This window comes from Mastigoproctus giganteus, chromosome 10 (assembly GCF_048544385.1).
Source record: "Mastigoproctus giganteus isolate SK-2022 chromosome 10, ASM4854438v1, whole genome shotgun sequence".
Classification (NCBI taxonomy): Eukaryota; Metazoa; Arthropoda; class Arachnida; order Uropygi; family Thelyphonidae; genus Mastigoproctus; species Mastigoproctus giganteus.
Window position 1 is genome coordinate 56,313,726 of NC_143584.1, and position 17,560 is coordinate 56,331,285.

At 40.9% G+C, this 17,560-nt stretch overlaps 1 protein-coding gene across 1 annotated transcript in view; it reads left to right on the forward strand.

Annotated features, from left to right (window-relative positions):
* Positions 1–17,560, forward strand: part of LOC150079042 (uncharacterized) — a 231,514-nt gene that overhangs the window by 192,344 nt on the left and 21,610 nt on the right. Inside the window, exon 10 of the mRNA XM_090382501.1 lies at positions 1,041–1,513. Coding sequence (XP_090238627.1) covers positions 1,041–1,513 — 473 coding nt within the window. The remainder of the gene's footprint in view (positions 1–1,040; positions 1,514–17,560) is intronic.

Consider the following 17,560-nt stretch of genomic DNA (forward strand, 5'->3'; position numbering starts at 1 on the left):
TTTTTTACTTTTTATCTCTTTTCAAGTGTAGGTTTTTAATCTATTATTAAAATCAAAAATAATCAAACAAAATGTAAAGAAGAAGGAGGTGATTATTCCCTTGTATAAGGCAATATACAGGTCTGGAGGCCTCATTTCAAGAAGGATGTAGAGCTGCTGGAACAAGTACAGAGAAGGGCAACAAGATTAGTGAATGGAACAAAGGGTTGCTCTTACGTGAAGAAAGGCTTAAGTTTTGCAAATTACAGTGTCTGGAGACTAGGCACCAACAAGGTGATCTGATAGAGGTGTATAAAGCCTTGAATGGTTTGAGCATGCTCAATGCTGATGGGATTCTGCCTCTTGCTCAGAATAATCACCTGAGAGGGCATAAATTCAAATTGAGGAAAGACAGATGTAGGATAGATGTCTGGAAATTTGTCTTTAACCAGCGAGTGGTTGGTTGGTGGAACAGACTTCCATCCCTTGTTGTGGAAGTTGATAGCCTAAATAAATTTAAGGCTCAGCTGGACAGATATTTCGAACAAATGAAGGGGTGAAGTGGAAGTTTTTTTGTTTTTTTTTCTGGCTGATGCTGCATAAGCTTGCTTTCTTGCATCATATGCCTCTACTAATGCTAATGCTAAGAAAGTGAAGTATAGCCACAATTTCTACTTGGTTTTATTTCTTGCTTTAAGTATTTCTGGATTATTTTTATATATTGCTCATTTTGCCATATTTCATTGCTTATCAATTCTGGTATAATATTTTTGCTTTATGCCTTGCTTTACTTTTATATTGATATTGTTTATTGTCTTTACTTTATTAGTATTTACATTTGTTATACACTTGTTTTAAATTATTAATTTATTGTAACATTAATTGTTATGTCCAGAACTTGGTAGTTGTTACCTGGCTTCTACTTTGGCTTTCCGATACTTATAAATTATATGCTGGTGCTGGTACTATAACAACTTGCATTTAATTGTCTCTTTACTTTGTATAAGTCTCCCATTCAAATATATGTATATATACAATTATTAACTGTATATCTTTTACAGATGAAGACCAAATAAAGACAGAAGAAATTGGTGCTGGTGATATGGGAGATGCAGCAACAAATAACCAACGTCCAGAGTCACTCCCGATTATTAATAATATATGTGAAGAACAAGCTGCTGTAACTGCACATTCTCAAGAATCTTGTGGTGATTCTCAGTCTCCTCCATATATTGATATGTCTAACACTGGTTCTGGTATTTCACAGAGTGCTATATCCATACCAAGTCATCTACCACGGAAACAAAGGGAACTTTTCCTTCGTATCCAGCAACATCAGAAAGAGGCTGTAAGTGGTGAAAGTGGAACAGATGGGGGAGAAGCTTCAGATCATGATCTCAAGCCTGAGGAAGATGAACAAGAAGAAATTGTTGAGAAAGAAAAATGGTATAGTAGTGATGATGATGATGAAGATGATGACGATGATACAGAAGATCAGCCACTCACTGCTGTTCTGAAAAAGTTGCAACAAACGGTAATATTTTCATATTGAACTATGAAATTTATTTTATCATAATCTTAATTCCTTGGACTAAATGGATAAATATATACACAAGTAACCACATAGTCTTTCTCACTCATTCACTCACTCGGATTAATATGATAAGAGCAAAGAAAATGTATTTTTTGTGATGACATAAATGCACCCTGTCTCTTTGTGAGCTAAACATGATAATTCAACCTATCTAAAGAAATCATTAACAGCATTTTGAGTTGCATTGTCTAATTCATTTCCAGTTTCACTAAAACAGTCGTCTTCTTCTATAACTGCACAGATTTCTTGATTGACAAAAATGCCAGTTTTGATATTCCGTTTTCCATAAGGAAAAGTTGGTTTAGTCAAATGGAAAAGCCATTTTTTCCAACATTATAAAATGAATTTTGAGAAATTAAATGTTTAAGAGAATATTTTGCCTAACACCAATATTTGTATATGGCTGCCAGCTGCTATTTCACTGGATGCCACTTTATCAGATATTCTAGTTTACAGAATTCCAGTTGTGAGTGTACACTGCATAATAAAACAATGTTTTATTACTGCAATGGTAAGATGCAAAGAAATGCATTATTTTGCATTTCTTCGCATCTTTTATTCAGTTCCATTTATTGTATGCTATTGTATTGTTCCATTAACTTGGCATGGAAGGATTTTTAAATTTTAATGAGCCTAGTACACTTCCATTTTTTAGTGGAAAGGCAGCCAACCGAAGTTTACTTATGTAAAAAAGGAAAAATCTCTTTGTGTCATTTATGTGTCAAAGTAAGCAGCACTTCCCCAAACAGATATACTACTGTCTGTTCTATGATACCCAGGTGGTCAATTCAGTGCTTTTTGGCATTTTATTGGCGAATACCAGGCTCCCCAACAGAGCAGGATATGAGATGATAGTAATTTAATGGTTTAGCTAATGAGATGGATGCCAAAAGACATAAATAGTAAATTAACTATAATGAGCTGATAAAATCTGTTTGCTTATCTGTTATGAATGCAGTAATAAATTCACTTTTTTTTTTATAGCATAAGCTTTCAAAGCATGAAGCTACTTTCACTACCTGTGTAATTTTGTATTTTATTATCTCATTTAGCATACCTGCCAAATTTTTCTGTTTTGACAAATTCTTGCTATTTTGTTTTTACAGTTTTCACAAGTTTACTTTTCTTCTGTATTGTAGGCTAATTGTTTTGTTCTCCAAAATGTGCAAGTGTGAAAGTTTTATATTTCCTTTATTAATAAAAGAAATAGTCTTCAAAGTTGTAGTTCTCCTCATGCTTAGTGTAGATAATATTAATCATATGCTTAATATGCACTTTCAGTTTTTCTATCTTGAATAAGTATCATTATCATGTGACCTTGGCCTCTTTGGCAAGGCAGCCCGTGATTGTGCTCTCTAAAGTATTATAATTTTTTTTAGAGTTTGTGATGTTTTTCTATGCATTTCAGATTACACTGATGCACAAGTTAGGTCTCTTTTTTTATTTTACATCTACAGTCTCCAATTTATAATGTGGCAATACTCAAAATTGGATCTTCTGTTCCTGTCAGAACTGTTACCATCTATTGGCAGAGAATTCTCAAATAAATAAATAAATCTGCTTCTGATGATCAGCACGCAACTCCCAACATGGGTCCAATTGATTTTGCATGATTTCTTCAAGTGCAGTTTTTTTTGTCAGAATAGGCAAAGTTTGAAAAACAAATAGTGAATTCAAACAACTACTCCTTACTCAGAAATTTGACTTGTCTGTTTAACTGAGGTTTGCATTAAGAAATCAACTGAAGATTCTTTAATATCTAGTAATGTAGGATATTTCCATTTTGTAAATTATCAAAAGAATAAAAGAGTGAGTGATTGGGGTCTTGACCTTGCTGAAAAAGCCATTTAAAATAATAAAAAATGTTAACAATCCGATAGATAAATAAATAAATAAGCCATGATGGCATGATTGGTGAATTTTGTTTGGGTACCTATGCTGGGTGTAAGGTGTAAGGTATGTTAGTGTCTAACGGCTCCTGGGATTTCTCCCATCTCTGCGGCTGTACATTGTATCGGGGCCAGAGATTTGAAGTATGTGGGGGTCATGTGCTGTATATTGTGTTGTGCCCTTTGTTCCTCCGGTCTATTAGCCGCCGAGCCCCTAGTGGGACCTGACGTTACCACACCATGCCACGGGGAGGCTGACCGGGTGTACCACTGTAGCTAGAGTACTCTGGCGGGTCCTGCCACCTACTTTCCTGGGATTTCAGTGGCTAGGACCAGATTTGAGAATGAGATGATCGCTGTTTCTTGAGCAACGGTTGTAATTTTAACAGAGCGTAGGGTTGTTCGCTGATAACTTGTTCTAGGGCCAAATAGGTCAGGCAGTAATTTTGATGTATTTAGATTTAGATCTGTGGGGCATATATATATATATATATATATATATATACACACACACATATATAAAAAAAAAAAAAAAAAAAAGTTGTGAAAGAGTAAAGTAAGGGAGGAAAGCAGAAGACTGGAGGGTACGAAACAGAAGAAGGGGGCCGACAGGGAAGATGACCCCTGATGAATGTGTGGCATGCCCAGTGCCTCACAGGAGAGAAGAGTGGGGTGGACACACAAAAAAAAAAAAAAAAAAAACCACTTCCCCACAAAGGTAAAAAAAAAAGTAAAATAAAATAGGTGTGGGGGGGTAGAAGGACGGATAGTAGGGGGAGAAAAAAGAGAGAGAGAGAGAGAGAGAGAGAGAGAGAGAGAGAGAGAGAGATAGATAGAGAGAGAGAGAGAGAGAGAGAGAGAGAGAGAGAGAGAGAGATACCCTGCAAGTGCAGAGTAGGTACAGCTAGTACGGCCAGTCAGTTGGAGCCGACACTTGGTGGAAATCCAGCAGTGTGAGTGCTGCTATGGTGGATGGGTCATGTTCAGGAAGGTCTAGTCCAGGTGTTGTCATTGGGACTCCATTTGGTGAGTCTGTGTCGCATCCAGACTGAAGCCTGTTCCAGTACTCCATGATAACGAATAGTGGAGTGGTCAAAACCGGGAGTCCAAGATATGATGGTCAAGTACAGGGATCGATGGTAGGTCTCTTCTTGATGAGATGTGTCACGTCTAGTCAGGAGAAGTTGGTCCAGGAATCAATGATGAGGAATTTGTCAAGGTATGTGTAAACCCTGTCTTTGATTGCAGGATATTGTCCCAACCAAGTGGGGAGACCAGTTGACTACTTGACATGTGAGGGATCAGGTTAGGTTCTGTACTCCAGATGGTTTGTCGGTTCAGGCTTGTGTAAGTTGGTCCAGGGCATTAGCATCCATTGCTCAATGATGCGCAGCAACAGTTGGCAGTCATAGTTGTTATGACATTGAATCGGATGCTAAGGTGGTGGTAGCGCTTTCTGCCTGGTAAATAGGTCCGTTGCAAATTGAGTCAGGGCTCTGTAAGTTTCTTCATTCTGTAGGGTGAGGTGTTCTTGATTTTGGTAGTTGAAGCGTAGTTTCGTTATTAGGATCCTCCTGAAGTCCTCGTAGATTTCACAGCTGTGGGCAAGGTGCTCCCACGTCTGATGCTCTCCACAGTGGCAGCGGGGTGAGTCTGAAATTCTGAAGTCATGTAGTCTTTTCTGGAAGGAGCCATGTCTAGTGAGGAGGTAGGTAGCATAGAGTCCCGGTGAAAACCAGACAGGTGTGAAGGGGTAGGAGGCCCTGACATCCGGGAAGAATCTTTTGGTGACAGCGCCTTTAGTTGAGGTCTGCCATCTTTCTTGCCAGGTGTCTGTTAGATGTTCATTAAGTCTCTTCTTTTCAGCGTTTCTATTATTTGCTGGGTCGGTGGTGAAACCTGTGCAGGTAACTGCTCTTCCTTTGGCTATTTGATAGAGCAACCCATGACAAACAATCTCCAGGTCCAGTGGAAGAGATCCAGTGAGAACCTGGAGCGCATGGGTGCTGACAGTGCGACAGGCACGCGAGGACAGAAGGAGAAGGGAGCGCTGGATAGTTCCTAGGTGCGATCGGTTTACTACTGTATTGGCCTTCTTGTACCAGACTCCAGAGGCATAGGTGATAACCGGGATGAAAACTGCCTTATAGAAAAGGGACAGCGTTCTCTTCTTTAAGCCCCAGTCCTTCCGGGCAACTCTTGAGACTTGGGCAGCATACTTCCTGATCTTAATCTTGAGTTGATCTAGATGAGGAGTGAAGGAAAGGTTTTTGTCTAAGATCAAACCTAGATATTTAAGCTCTGTTTTTAGTTTTACTGTAACACCATTGACCTTGATTTGTGGTGGTCTTCTCAAATCAAGGGTACCTTTTAGTAGGATCGAATTGGTTTTCTCTGGGGAGATCTTTAGGTTGTTTTTCTCTGCCCAAGCTTGAAGGGTGGAGATGGCCTGGTTGGCAGTTGCTTCTAGTTGGGCTCTGTTATTGGCAGAAAAGAGCATGACCAGGTCATCTGCATAGGCCTGGGTCTGTACATTGTTGAGTTTGGTGTTCAAGAAATCATCCAGCACCAGATTCCAGAGGAGAGGCCCCAGGACAGATCCCTGAGGGCATCCCCTGAAGACTGGTCTGGAGACACTGCAGTGGGGAGCAGACACGACAACTTGCCGGTCCTGGAGATAGGTCTTGATACATCCATATAAGTGTATAATTAATGTCTGTTTCCAACCCCCCCACGGTTGCATTAGCAGAGACATGTGATGCAAGAAAGCAAGCTTATACAGCATCAACCAAAAAAATCCTCCCCATTTTACCCCATCCATTCGATCCAAAAGCTTGTCCAGTTCTTCCTTGAATTTATTTAAACTGTCACATCCACAAAATGACAGATGGAAGTTAGTTCCAGCAATCAAATACCCGCTGCCTAAAGGTAAATTTCCGCACATCTATTCTACAACTGTCTTTCCTCAATTTGAGTTTATGCCCCCTCAGGTTCGTGATTTGAGTAAGACGAAGAATCCCATCAACATTGAGCCTGCTCAAACAATTGAAGGCCTTATTCAACTCAATCAGATCACCTCGCAGGTGCCTGTGTCTTATGTTAAACTTCAGTTGCCACTTCTCAGCCATATGCCCAACTTTTATAGATCTTATAGCAGTAATATAGTGTCCTTACTATCATTAATAACCCTACCAACCTTCATATCATATCCAAACTGGGGCATTAACCCTGATATACCTTCATCAATATCATTGATAAATAGAGAAAACAACAATGGACCCAACACCGAACCCTGGGGGACTCCACTAATAACATTAGTCCACGAAGAGCAGTGTCCATAAATTACCACTCTGTCTTCTTTTTTTTTTTTTTTTTTTTTATGTAAACCCCAAACACGAGTGGTATTAGAACATATAATACTTAGTACTGTGCTTGGGTTGCAGTTGAGAAGACGAAAGAAGATATTTGTTGACATTGGACTTGAACTTCTGTAGATTGTAATTTTCAGGAAATACGTATGAAGGAAGGTTGTTCCAGAAAACGGCAGTTGAATGAATAAATGAGGAAGATGAAAAGTTGGTTCTGTGGGTTTGAAGTTGGACAGTAAATGGATGTTGGCTGGTGGCGGCACGTGTTCGGACTGTTTTGAAAGAGAGAGCGAGAATTATAGAAGCCACTTCAGAAGAACAGTGCCCATGGAAGTATCTGTAGAAGAGGCATGCAGCAGAAACAGTACATCTATGAGACAGTGAGTGGAGAGACTCTGTTAGAGATGAATCATTAATTAACCTAACTGCCCTCTTCTGAATGGAATCAAGAAGCCTGAGAGAGGTTTTGGGAGCACCACCCCAGATGTGGGAACAATATTCCATGGTAGGGCGGATTTGCGATTTATACAGAGTGAGCAGCTGTTTGGAAGAAAAGTAATGTCGAGAGCGAAAGAGAAAACCAAGTTTTTTAGATGCAGAGGAAGAAATATTTGTAATGTGCTTGTGCCAAGAGAGATTAGAAGTCAGGGTAATCCCCAAAAGAGATATATCAATTTGCCTAGAAATTGGAATGTCACTAAAGATAAGCATAGGAGCAGAAGAATCCTTTTTGCAAGATATAAGACAAGACTGAGTTTTAGAAGGGTTGAAATCAACTAAGTTGTCTTTGCCCCACTGGAGAATTACCTGAAGATTGGCATTTAAGGAATTGATAGCAGATTTTCGAAAAGTTGAAGCTGATTGAGCAGGGCAAGGTTTCTCAAAATGGAAGGAACTGAACCTTGGGGGACACCGGCATTAGTGGAGAAGTTAGAAGACAGAGAGCCATCTACCATTACCCTCCGTGAGCGATCAGAAAGAAAACTGGATAACCAATTACAAAAACAGTTGGCAAACCATATGATGGAAGCTTGTTTAGAAGACCTTTATGCCAAACACAATCGAAAGCCTTTGAGATGTCAAGAGGAACTACTTGTGTTTCAGCAAACCTTTCCATTCAATTAGGCCATAAATGGGTAACATAAGCCAGAATATCACCAGTGGATCGACCCTGACGGAATCCATACTGGCGATCATTGATCAGATGGAAGGTTTCTAGGTAGTTTAAGAGTTGGCTCTTAATTGATTTCTCCATTACTTTAGAAAGAGTAGAAGTAATTGCAATGGCACAATAATTAGATGGCAGGGATTGGTCACCCTTTTGAGGAAAAATTGGCTGGATATGAGCAAATTTCCAAGCAGAAGGGGAAAACCTTTGGAATAAGAAAGTGAAAAAAAAAAAAAAAAAAAAAAGGCGGCAAAGAATAGGAGTAAGTTCAGGAGCACAGGTTTTGAGAACAAGTGGAGAAATACCATCGGGACCTGGAGCTTTCTTAGCATCAAGATTCGTCAAAATCCTTCTGACATCCTTTTGACTGAAGACTGCCCAGACACGATAGGAGGGAGCATATGATGAGAGCCCTGTCAATCAATTCGGCCCTGGAAAGATTGTGCAGGGCTCAAGGGGTAGAATTTTTTTCAGCCTGGTCTGTACTTGTTAACAGGAGAGACTGCTTCTACAGGGATGGGATACACTTAAATAGAAAGGGTGCAAGAATGTTTGCTGATGCTATCGAGGCAATGTTAGGTGGGTCGGAAAACTGCTAGATTGGGGGGATACAAGGACTAATAGATTAACAGTAGCCACTGGCAGAGGTGAAAGTGATTCTTACACTGCTTCTATTGGAATGAGCCGCAGCCTGGAAAATAAGATGCAGGATATTTCAGAGACTGCTGGGAATCATTGGGGTACAAGTAAACACATGGGTTGTGTTAGGGTAGCTAAGAAAAAGAACAGGTGCATGTATACTTGTGTGTACACCAATGCTAGGAGTTTAGTAAATAAATTTGATGAATTTGAGGTATTGCTCAAAACATCAAAGGCAGATATTGTGGGGATTTCAGAGACGTGGTGTCACACAGATATAAGAAATGCAGAACTGGAATTTGGGGAGTACAATGTCTACAGAAAGGATAGACAGGATAGGAAGGGAGGAGGGGTTATGCTATTAGTTAAAAAACACATAAAATCCAAGGAAGTGAAGCCAGTCGACATCGCTGGACAGTGCAGTGTCGAGTCAGTTTGGTGTGACATAAGCATTGGGAGATCAAAATTGAGAGTAGGAGTGTGCTATAGGCCTAATGACTCTGATGAGTATAATAAGAAACTGTTCGGAGAAATAGAGTGGGCCAGTAAATCAGAGAGTCTTATAATGGGGGATTTTAATTTCCCAGATATTGACTGGAATTTGGGGGCTGGTCACTCACACAGTAGCAAGGCTTTTGTGGATTTATTGGATGATTGTTTTCTACATCAGCATGTTCGGGAGGCAACTAGAGGGAGTAATACTCTTGATTTGATTATCAGTAGTGATTCTTCATGCATTAAGAATCTGCAGATAAATGAACCACTTGGTGGCAGTGATCACAGTGTGCTGAAGTGGGAGTTACTCAAAGAGGTAACTACCATTAGGGGTAAAGGGAAGGGGTATTGCTTTCGTAAAGGCGACTACAATGGACTGAGACAGTATTTAAATTCTATACAGTGGGATCAACTGATGATATTGCCAACAGCAAATTCAAAATGGGAAGCATTCAAAGAACTTATCGTGGAAGCTACTAGGCTTTACATACCAACTAAGAAATATTGTTCAAGGTTTAGGCCTAAATGGTTGTCAGATGAACTAATGAGGCATATGGCAGAGAAGAAAAATGCATGGGATACATACAAATTAACACGTGACACGGATGCCTATGATAGATACAAGTTGATCTGTAACCAAGTTACAAAGGAGGTTAGGCAGGCGAAGGCAGATTACGAGAGATCCTTGGCAAGGGATGCGAAGAAAAACAGCAAAGAGTTCTTTACTTATGTAAACTCTAGAAGGAAGGGGATGAATCAGATTGGTCCACTTGAGATCGATGGGTCAACTGTTGATGATCCTGCTCGGGTAGCTAACAAACTAAATGAATATTTTGCATCGACATTCACACATGAGGAGTTATTCAGCGAGGGGAATGCCAGAGGTGTATTCAACTCTAGCAATAAGCTAGAGAATCTTGTAATAACTGAGAGCAAAGTGGAGGAGAAATTGTTGAAGATAAACACAAGAAAGGCACCTGGGGTGGATGGGATCTATCCAGTTATATTAAAGGAGGCAGCAAAGGAGGTAAGCAAACCCTTAGCCATAATTATGAGAGCTTCCTTGGACTCAGGGGAGGTACCCATTGACTGGAGATGTGCAAATGTGACCCCAATTCACAAAGGGGGATCAAAGGCTGACACAAGTAATTATAGACCTGTGAGTTTAACTTCTGTTCCCGGAAAATTAATGGAGCCACTGGTGAAAGAAGCACTGCAGGATCATCTAGACAAGACTTCAGTTATAGCTAGGACACAGCATGGTTTTGTTAAGGGGAAGTCTTGCCTGACCAATTTGATTGGATACTATGATGCAGTCACAAAAGAACTGAATGCAGGGAATAACTTTGATATTATATACTTGGATCTTAGAAAGGCTTTTGATACTGTTGCACATGGAAGACTGCTGCACAAATTGGAGCAGTGTGGCATTGGAGGCAAGTTGCTGCTATGGATAAAGGGGTGGTTGAGGGGGAGAAGACAGAGAGTGGTAATCAATGGACACTGCTCATCGTGGACTAATGTTATTAGTGGAGTCCCTCAGGGTTCAGTATTGGGGCCTTTATTGTTTTCTGTATTTATAAATGATATTGATGATGGTATATCAGGCTTAATGTCCAAGTTTGCAGACGATACGAAGGTTGGCAGGGTTGTCAAGGACACTACTGACACTATGCTGCTGCAACAGGATTTGGAAAGGTTGAGCAGATGGGCTTCGAGGTGGCAAATGAAGTTTAACATTGACAAATGTAAAGTACTACATATGGGAAACAGCAACCCCAGAGCAACGTATCAACTCTGTGGTACTACACTGACAGTGGTAGAGAATGAAAGGGACCTGGGGGTGGTGGTGCAGGCAGATATGAAGTTCTCTGAGCAGTGCAGACGAGCTGCAAGAGTAGCTCATGGTGTATTGTCAATGATATATAGGAATTTTTCTAGCAGGGATAAGGAGGTGATTATTCCCTTGTATAAGGCAATGGTCAGGCCACACCTAGAGTACTGTATACAGGCCTGGAGGCCTCATTTCAGGAAGGATGTAGAGCTGCTGGAACGAGTACAGAGAAGGGCAACTAGATTGGTGAATGGGACAAAGGGGTTCTCTTACGAAGAAAGGCTTAAGTTTTGCAAATTACAGTGTCTGGAAACTAGGCACCAGCGGGGTGATCTGATAGAGGTGTACAAAGCCTTGAATGGTTTGAGCATGCTCAATGCTGATGGGATTCTTCCTCTAGCTCAGAAAAATCACCTGAGAGGGCATAAATTCAAATTGAGAAAAGACAGATGTAGGATAGATGTGCGGAAATTTGCCTTTAGCCAGCGGGTGGTTGGTGGGTGGAACAGACTTCCATCCCTTGTCGTGGAAGTTGATAGCCTAAATAAGTTTAAGGCTCAGCTGGACAGGTATTTCGAACGAACAGAGGGGTGAAGTGGAAGTGGTTATTTTTATTTATTTATGTTACTTTTTTTTTTTTTTTTTTTTTTTTGGCTGATGCTGCATAAGCTTGCTTTCTTGCATCAAATGCCTCTACTAATGCTAATGCTAAAGACAACAGGAGGCATTGAATGAAGCGTGTTGGAAATGGTGGGAGGTGTTTTACCAAGATCATTAATACATGAGTTGGAAGAAAAATGGGATGCTAGCAGGTCAGCTTTATCCTTGGCTGAAGTGACAACAGAACCAACTGGTTTGGACAGAGATGGGCAAAAGTTGCGGCCAATAGCTTTCGCAAGAGACCAGAATGCTCGGCTACCATTAGGGCAAGAAGCAAGTTTTCTACTCTTAGCCTGTTCAAACTCTAGTTTAGACTGATTAATAACTGCTTTACAATTGTTGCCAGCTTTGGTGTAGGCAGAAAATGAAACTGAAAAATTAGAAACAAGCCAATTAGGATATGCAACGTTCTTCTCTTGAACAGCCTTAGCATATTTATTGGAAAACCAAGGTTTAGATAAAGGACAAGATTTTAAAGTGGAGTGTGGGATAAAGGATTCCATTCCTGCAAGATAATTTCACTGACACGATCTGAGCAAGTGTTGGCATCAGATGTTTTCAAACAGTAATCTGACCAAGGAAAAGAAGAAAAGAAGTCTCGCAGGTCATGCCATTGTGCATTCTTGTAATGCCAAACAACATGAGGTTGGGAATAGCCATGAGATAAAGGCTCCATTGGAGAAGAGACAATTGCCAAGTTGTGATCTGAAGTGCCTAAAGGACCACTTACTTCAACCGTGTACTTAGAAGGGTTGTTTGTGAGAAACAGATCAAGCGTTTTGGCTGGATGATTAGGACTTTCCGGTATTCTTCTAGGTAAATGAACAATCTGTGCAAGGTCATTAGTAATTGCAAAAGCCTCAGCATCTCGACCAGCTGGATCGGTGTGACTAGAAAACGGAATCCATCAGGAGTTGTGAACCTTAAAATCACCAAGGAAAATTACCTCACTGTTAGAAAGTTGGACTGGAGAAAGTCAAGTTGCAAAGAGAGGAAGTCAGAGCTCCAAGTGATTAGTGAAGTTGGGAGAACGGTAGAGACAACAGATAAATTTGACACAATGAGGTAGAGAGATTTTAAGCCAAAGAAGAGGCGTCTCCGTAGCTAGGTGGGAAGACAGCAGCAGTGCGTAGCACACGGTTCTTGATTAGACCAGGGTTCAAGCCCGTCACCACCAAATACGGAGGATGCGGAAAGGTCAGGGAATGACCACCGCATATCCCGGAGCAATATGGCCTTAGTTGTTAATGCTCCTAAAAACTAAATAAACAAACAAGCCAGAGAAGATCGAAGAGAGAAGATTCCAAATTGCCAAGTTTCTGACAGGGAATATCAGAATGGACATAAGTGCAAGTACCACCTTTGCGGCAAAAGAAATCATACAATGAATAATTTGGGCATCTGAGATGAGCAGTAGTTGAATCAACCGATAACTGAGATTCTCTCAGAAAAAGTACATTGGGTTTGCATGAACGCAAGTGGAAATGTACATCCTTGAGATTAGAATTGAGACCACGTATATTTGTGAAATGAATTAGGAAGTGTTTGGGAGGTTTAGATCTTTTCGCAGATAAGCTTGCTCTATTAGTTTGACAATTCATGGTGTATTCAATAGTAAGAAAAAGTGGGTGGGACGTGCTGTATGTAGTAATGAAATTTTTGGATATGGCTACACATTGTAAGAATATACCCAGATCCTTGACATAACGTGGCCTTGACAATGCCCCCCACATATACACTACTCGGACACCCTCCAGTCACTATCTGGCAGAGTAGAGGTTGCAAGATTATACTCTAGCTGATCCGGAAGCTTCCTAGAGAGTTACCAATAGGTTTGGTCCGGTGTAACTAGCGGCCGGCCTGCGAACACCGTTTTAGAGATGTAAGGAATATTGGATCTCGCCATGATGTTCATCATAACCTCAAAAGTCATGATGGAAGAGATGGGGAAGGGTTGACCGGAACTTGGATCCCACCACTTCAAGCCTCCAATAAGCAAAGTGGTGGTTGATGAGAGTCATCTACCACCGGTTGATGAGAGTCATCTACCACCTGGTACTGCCTGGTAACATAGAGGGGTGGCATTCCTCCATGTGGTGTGGGTGCCACACCTTGACCACTGCTTACGTTGGTTCACACCTGGGTGGTCACCCACCATGTACTTGTGCATGTAGGATATACCCAGGATTACTAACAGTCCCACCATTGTGAAGATGCAAGTAGAGGATTTGGCTGTTACAGACCGTCTGGACTTTGCCGAAACTGGGTCCACTTGACTTGAGTGTCACCCGAATATCAGTTCCATCAGCGTTTTAGACTCCCAGGTAGCAAGTGCAGCTTGTCTGGCATTAGCATTAGTAGAGGCATATTGATGCAAGAAAGCAAGCTTATGCAGCATCAGCCTAAAAAAAAAAAAAAAAAACCCTTCCACTTCACCGCTCGGTTCTTTCGAAATACCTGTCCAGCTGAGCCTTAAATTTATTTAGGCTATCAACTTCCACAACAAGGGATGGAAGTCTGTTCCACCATCCAACTACCCGCTGGCTAAAGGCAAATTTCCGCACATCTATCCTACATCTGTCTTTCCTCAATTTGAATTTATGCCCTCTCATGTGATTATTCTGAGCAAGAGGCAGTATCCCATCAGCATTGAGCATGCTGAACCCATTCAAGGCTTTGTACACCGATATCAGATCAACTCGCCGATGCCTAGTCTCCAGACACTGTAATTTGCAAAACTTAAGCCTTTCTTCGTAAGAGCAACCCTTCGTTCCGTTCACTAACCTTGTTGCCCTTCTCTGTACTCGTTCCAGCAGCTCTACATCCTTCTTGAAATGAGGCCTCCAGACCTGTATAAAGTACTCAAGGTGCGGCCTGACCATTGCCTTATACAAGGGAATAATCACCTCTTTATCCCTTCTAGAAAAATTCCTGTATATCTCTCACAAGACACCATGAGCTGCTCTTGCAGCCCATCTGCACTGCTCAGAGAACTTCATATCTGACAGCACAATTACCCCCAGGTTCTTTTCATTCTCTACCACTGTCAGTGTAGTAGCACAGAGTTGCTCTGGGGTTGCTGTTTCCCATATGTAGTACTTTACATTTGTCAATGTTAAACTTCATTTGCCACCTCTCAGCCCATCTGCTCAACCTTTCCAGATCCTGTTGCAGCAGCATAACGTCAGTAGTGTCCTTACCAACCCTGCCGACCTTTGTATCGTCTGCAAATTTGGACATTAAGCTTGATACACCATCATCAATATTATTTATAAATAATATTGAAAACAACAATGGACCCTACACTAAACCCTGAGGGACTCCACTAATAACCTTAGTCCACGATGAGCAGTGTCCATTAATTACCACTCTCTGTCTTCTGCCACTCAACCATCCCTTTATCCATATCAACAATTTGCCACCAGTGCCACACTGCTCCAATTTGTATAGCAGTCTACCGTGTGCAACAGTATCAAAAGCCTTTCTAAGATCCAAATATATAATATCAAAGTTATTCCCTGCATCCAATGCTTTTGTGACTACATCATAGTATCCAATCAAATTGGTCATGCAAGACCTTCCCTTAACAAAACCCTGCTGTGTCTGAGCTATAACTGAATTCTTGTCAAGATGATCCTGCAGTGCTTCCATTAATTTTCCTGGAACAGAAGTTAAACTCACAGGTCTATAATTACTTGTGTCAGCCTTTGATCCTCCTTTGTGAATTGGGGTTACATTTGCACATCTCCAGTCTGTGGGTACCTCCCCTGAGTCCAAGGAAGCTCTCATAATTATTGCTAATGGATTGCTTACTTCCTTTGCTGCCTCCTTTAATATAACTGGATAGATCCCATCCAGCCCAGGTGCCTTTCTTGTATTTTTCTTCAACAATTTCTCCTCCACTTTACTCTCAATTATTACAAAATCATCTAGCTCACTGCCAGTGTTTACTTCATCTATGGCATTCCCCTTCCTGAATAACTCCTCATGTGTGAATGTAGATGCAAAATATTGATTTAGTTTGTTAGCTACCTGAGCAGGATCATGAACAGTTGAACGATCGATATCAAGTGGACAAATCTGATTCATCCCCTTCCTTCTAGAGTTTACATAAGTAAAGAACTCCTTGCTGTTTTTCTTTGCATCCCTTGCCAAAGATTTCTCTTAATCTGCCTTCGCCTGCCTAACCTCCTTTGTAACTTGGTTACAGATCAACTTATATGTATCATAGGCTTCTGTGTCACATGTTAATTTATAGGAATCCCATGCATTTTTCTTCTCTGCCATATGTCTCATTAGTTCATCTGACATCCATTTAGGCCTGAAACTTGAACAATATTTTTTAGTTGGTATATGAAGCCTAGTAGTTTCAAAGATAAGGTCTTTGAATGCTTCCCATTTTGAGTTTGCTGTTGGTAACATCATCAGTTGGTCCCACTGTATAGAATTTAAATACTGTCTCAGACCATCGTAGTCGCCTTTACGAAAGCAATAACCCTTCCCTTTACCCCTGATGGTAGTTACCTCCTTGAGTAAATCCCACTTCAGCACACTGTGATCACTGCCACCTAGTGGTTCCTGTATCTGCAGATTCTTAATGCATGAAGAATCACTACTGATAATCAAATCAAGAGTATTACTCCCTCTAGTTGCCTCCCGAACATGCTGATTTAGAAAACAATCATCCAATAAATCCACAAAAGCCTTGCTAGTGTGTGAGTGACCAACCCACAAATTCCAGTCAATATCTGGGAAATTAAAATCCCCCATTATAAGACTCTCTGATTTACTGGTCCACTATTTCCCTGTACAGTTTCTTATTATACTCATCAGAGTCATAGGCATATAGCACACTCCTACTCTCAATTTTGATCTCCCTATACTTATGTCACACCAAACTGACTCAACACTGCACTGTCCAGCGATGTTGACTGGCTTCACTTCCTTGGATTTTATGTGTTTCTTAACTAATAGCATAACCCCTCCTCCCTGTCTATCCTTTCTGTAGACGTTTTACTCCCCAAATTCCAGTTCTGCATTACTTATATCTGTGTGACACCACGTCTCTGATATCCCAACAATATCCGCCTTTGATGCTTTGAGCAATACCTCAAATTCACCAAATTTATTTACCAAACTCCTAGCATTAGTGTACACGCAAGTATACATGCATCTGTTCTTTTTCTTAGCTACTCTAACACAACCCATGTGTTTACTTGTACCCCAATGACTCCCAACAGACTCTGAAATATCCTGCATCTTATTTTCCAAGCTGCTGCTCATTCCAATAGAAGCAGTGCAAGAATCACTTTCACCTCTGCCAGTGGCTACTGTTAATCTATTAGTTCTTGTATCCCCCAATCTAGCAGCTTTCCAACCCACCTAACACTGCCTCGATAGCATCAGTAAACATTCTTCCACCCTTTCTATTTAAGTGTATCCCATCCCTGTAGAAGCAGTCTCAACTATTAACAAGTACAGACCAGGCTGAAAAAAATTCTACCCCTTGAGGCCTGCACAATCTTTCCAGGGCCGAATTGATTGACAAGGGTCTCATCATATACTCCCTCCTATCGTGTCTGGGCAGAATTGCAGACACTTTCAAATTCAACCCTAATTCACGGCTTTTTTTTTCAACAGTGACCTGTACTTGTTAAGTAATTCCGCCAGTCTCCTACTCTTAATATCATTAGTGCCAACGTGTACAACTATATCACCTTTTGTGCATATCTGAGAGAATGTCTGTGACAAACTCAAGGACCATTCTTCTCCCACTCAACCCTACCAACCTTTGTATCATCTGCAAACTTGGACATTAACCCTGATATGCCTTCATCAATATCATTGATAAATAGTGAAAACAACAATGGACCCAACACCGAACCCTGGGGGACTCCACTAATAATATTAGTCCACGAAGAGCAGTGTCCATAG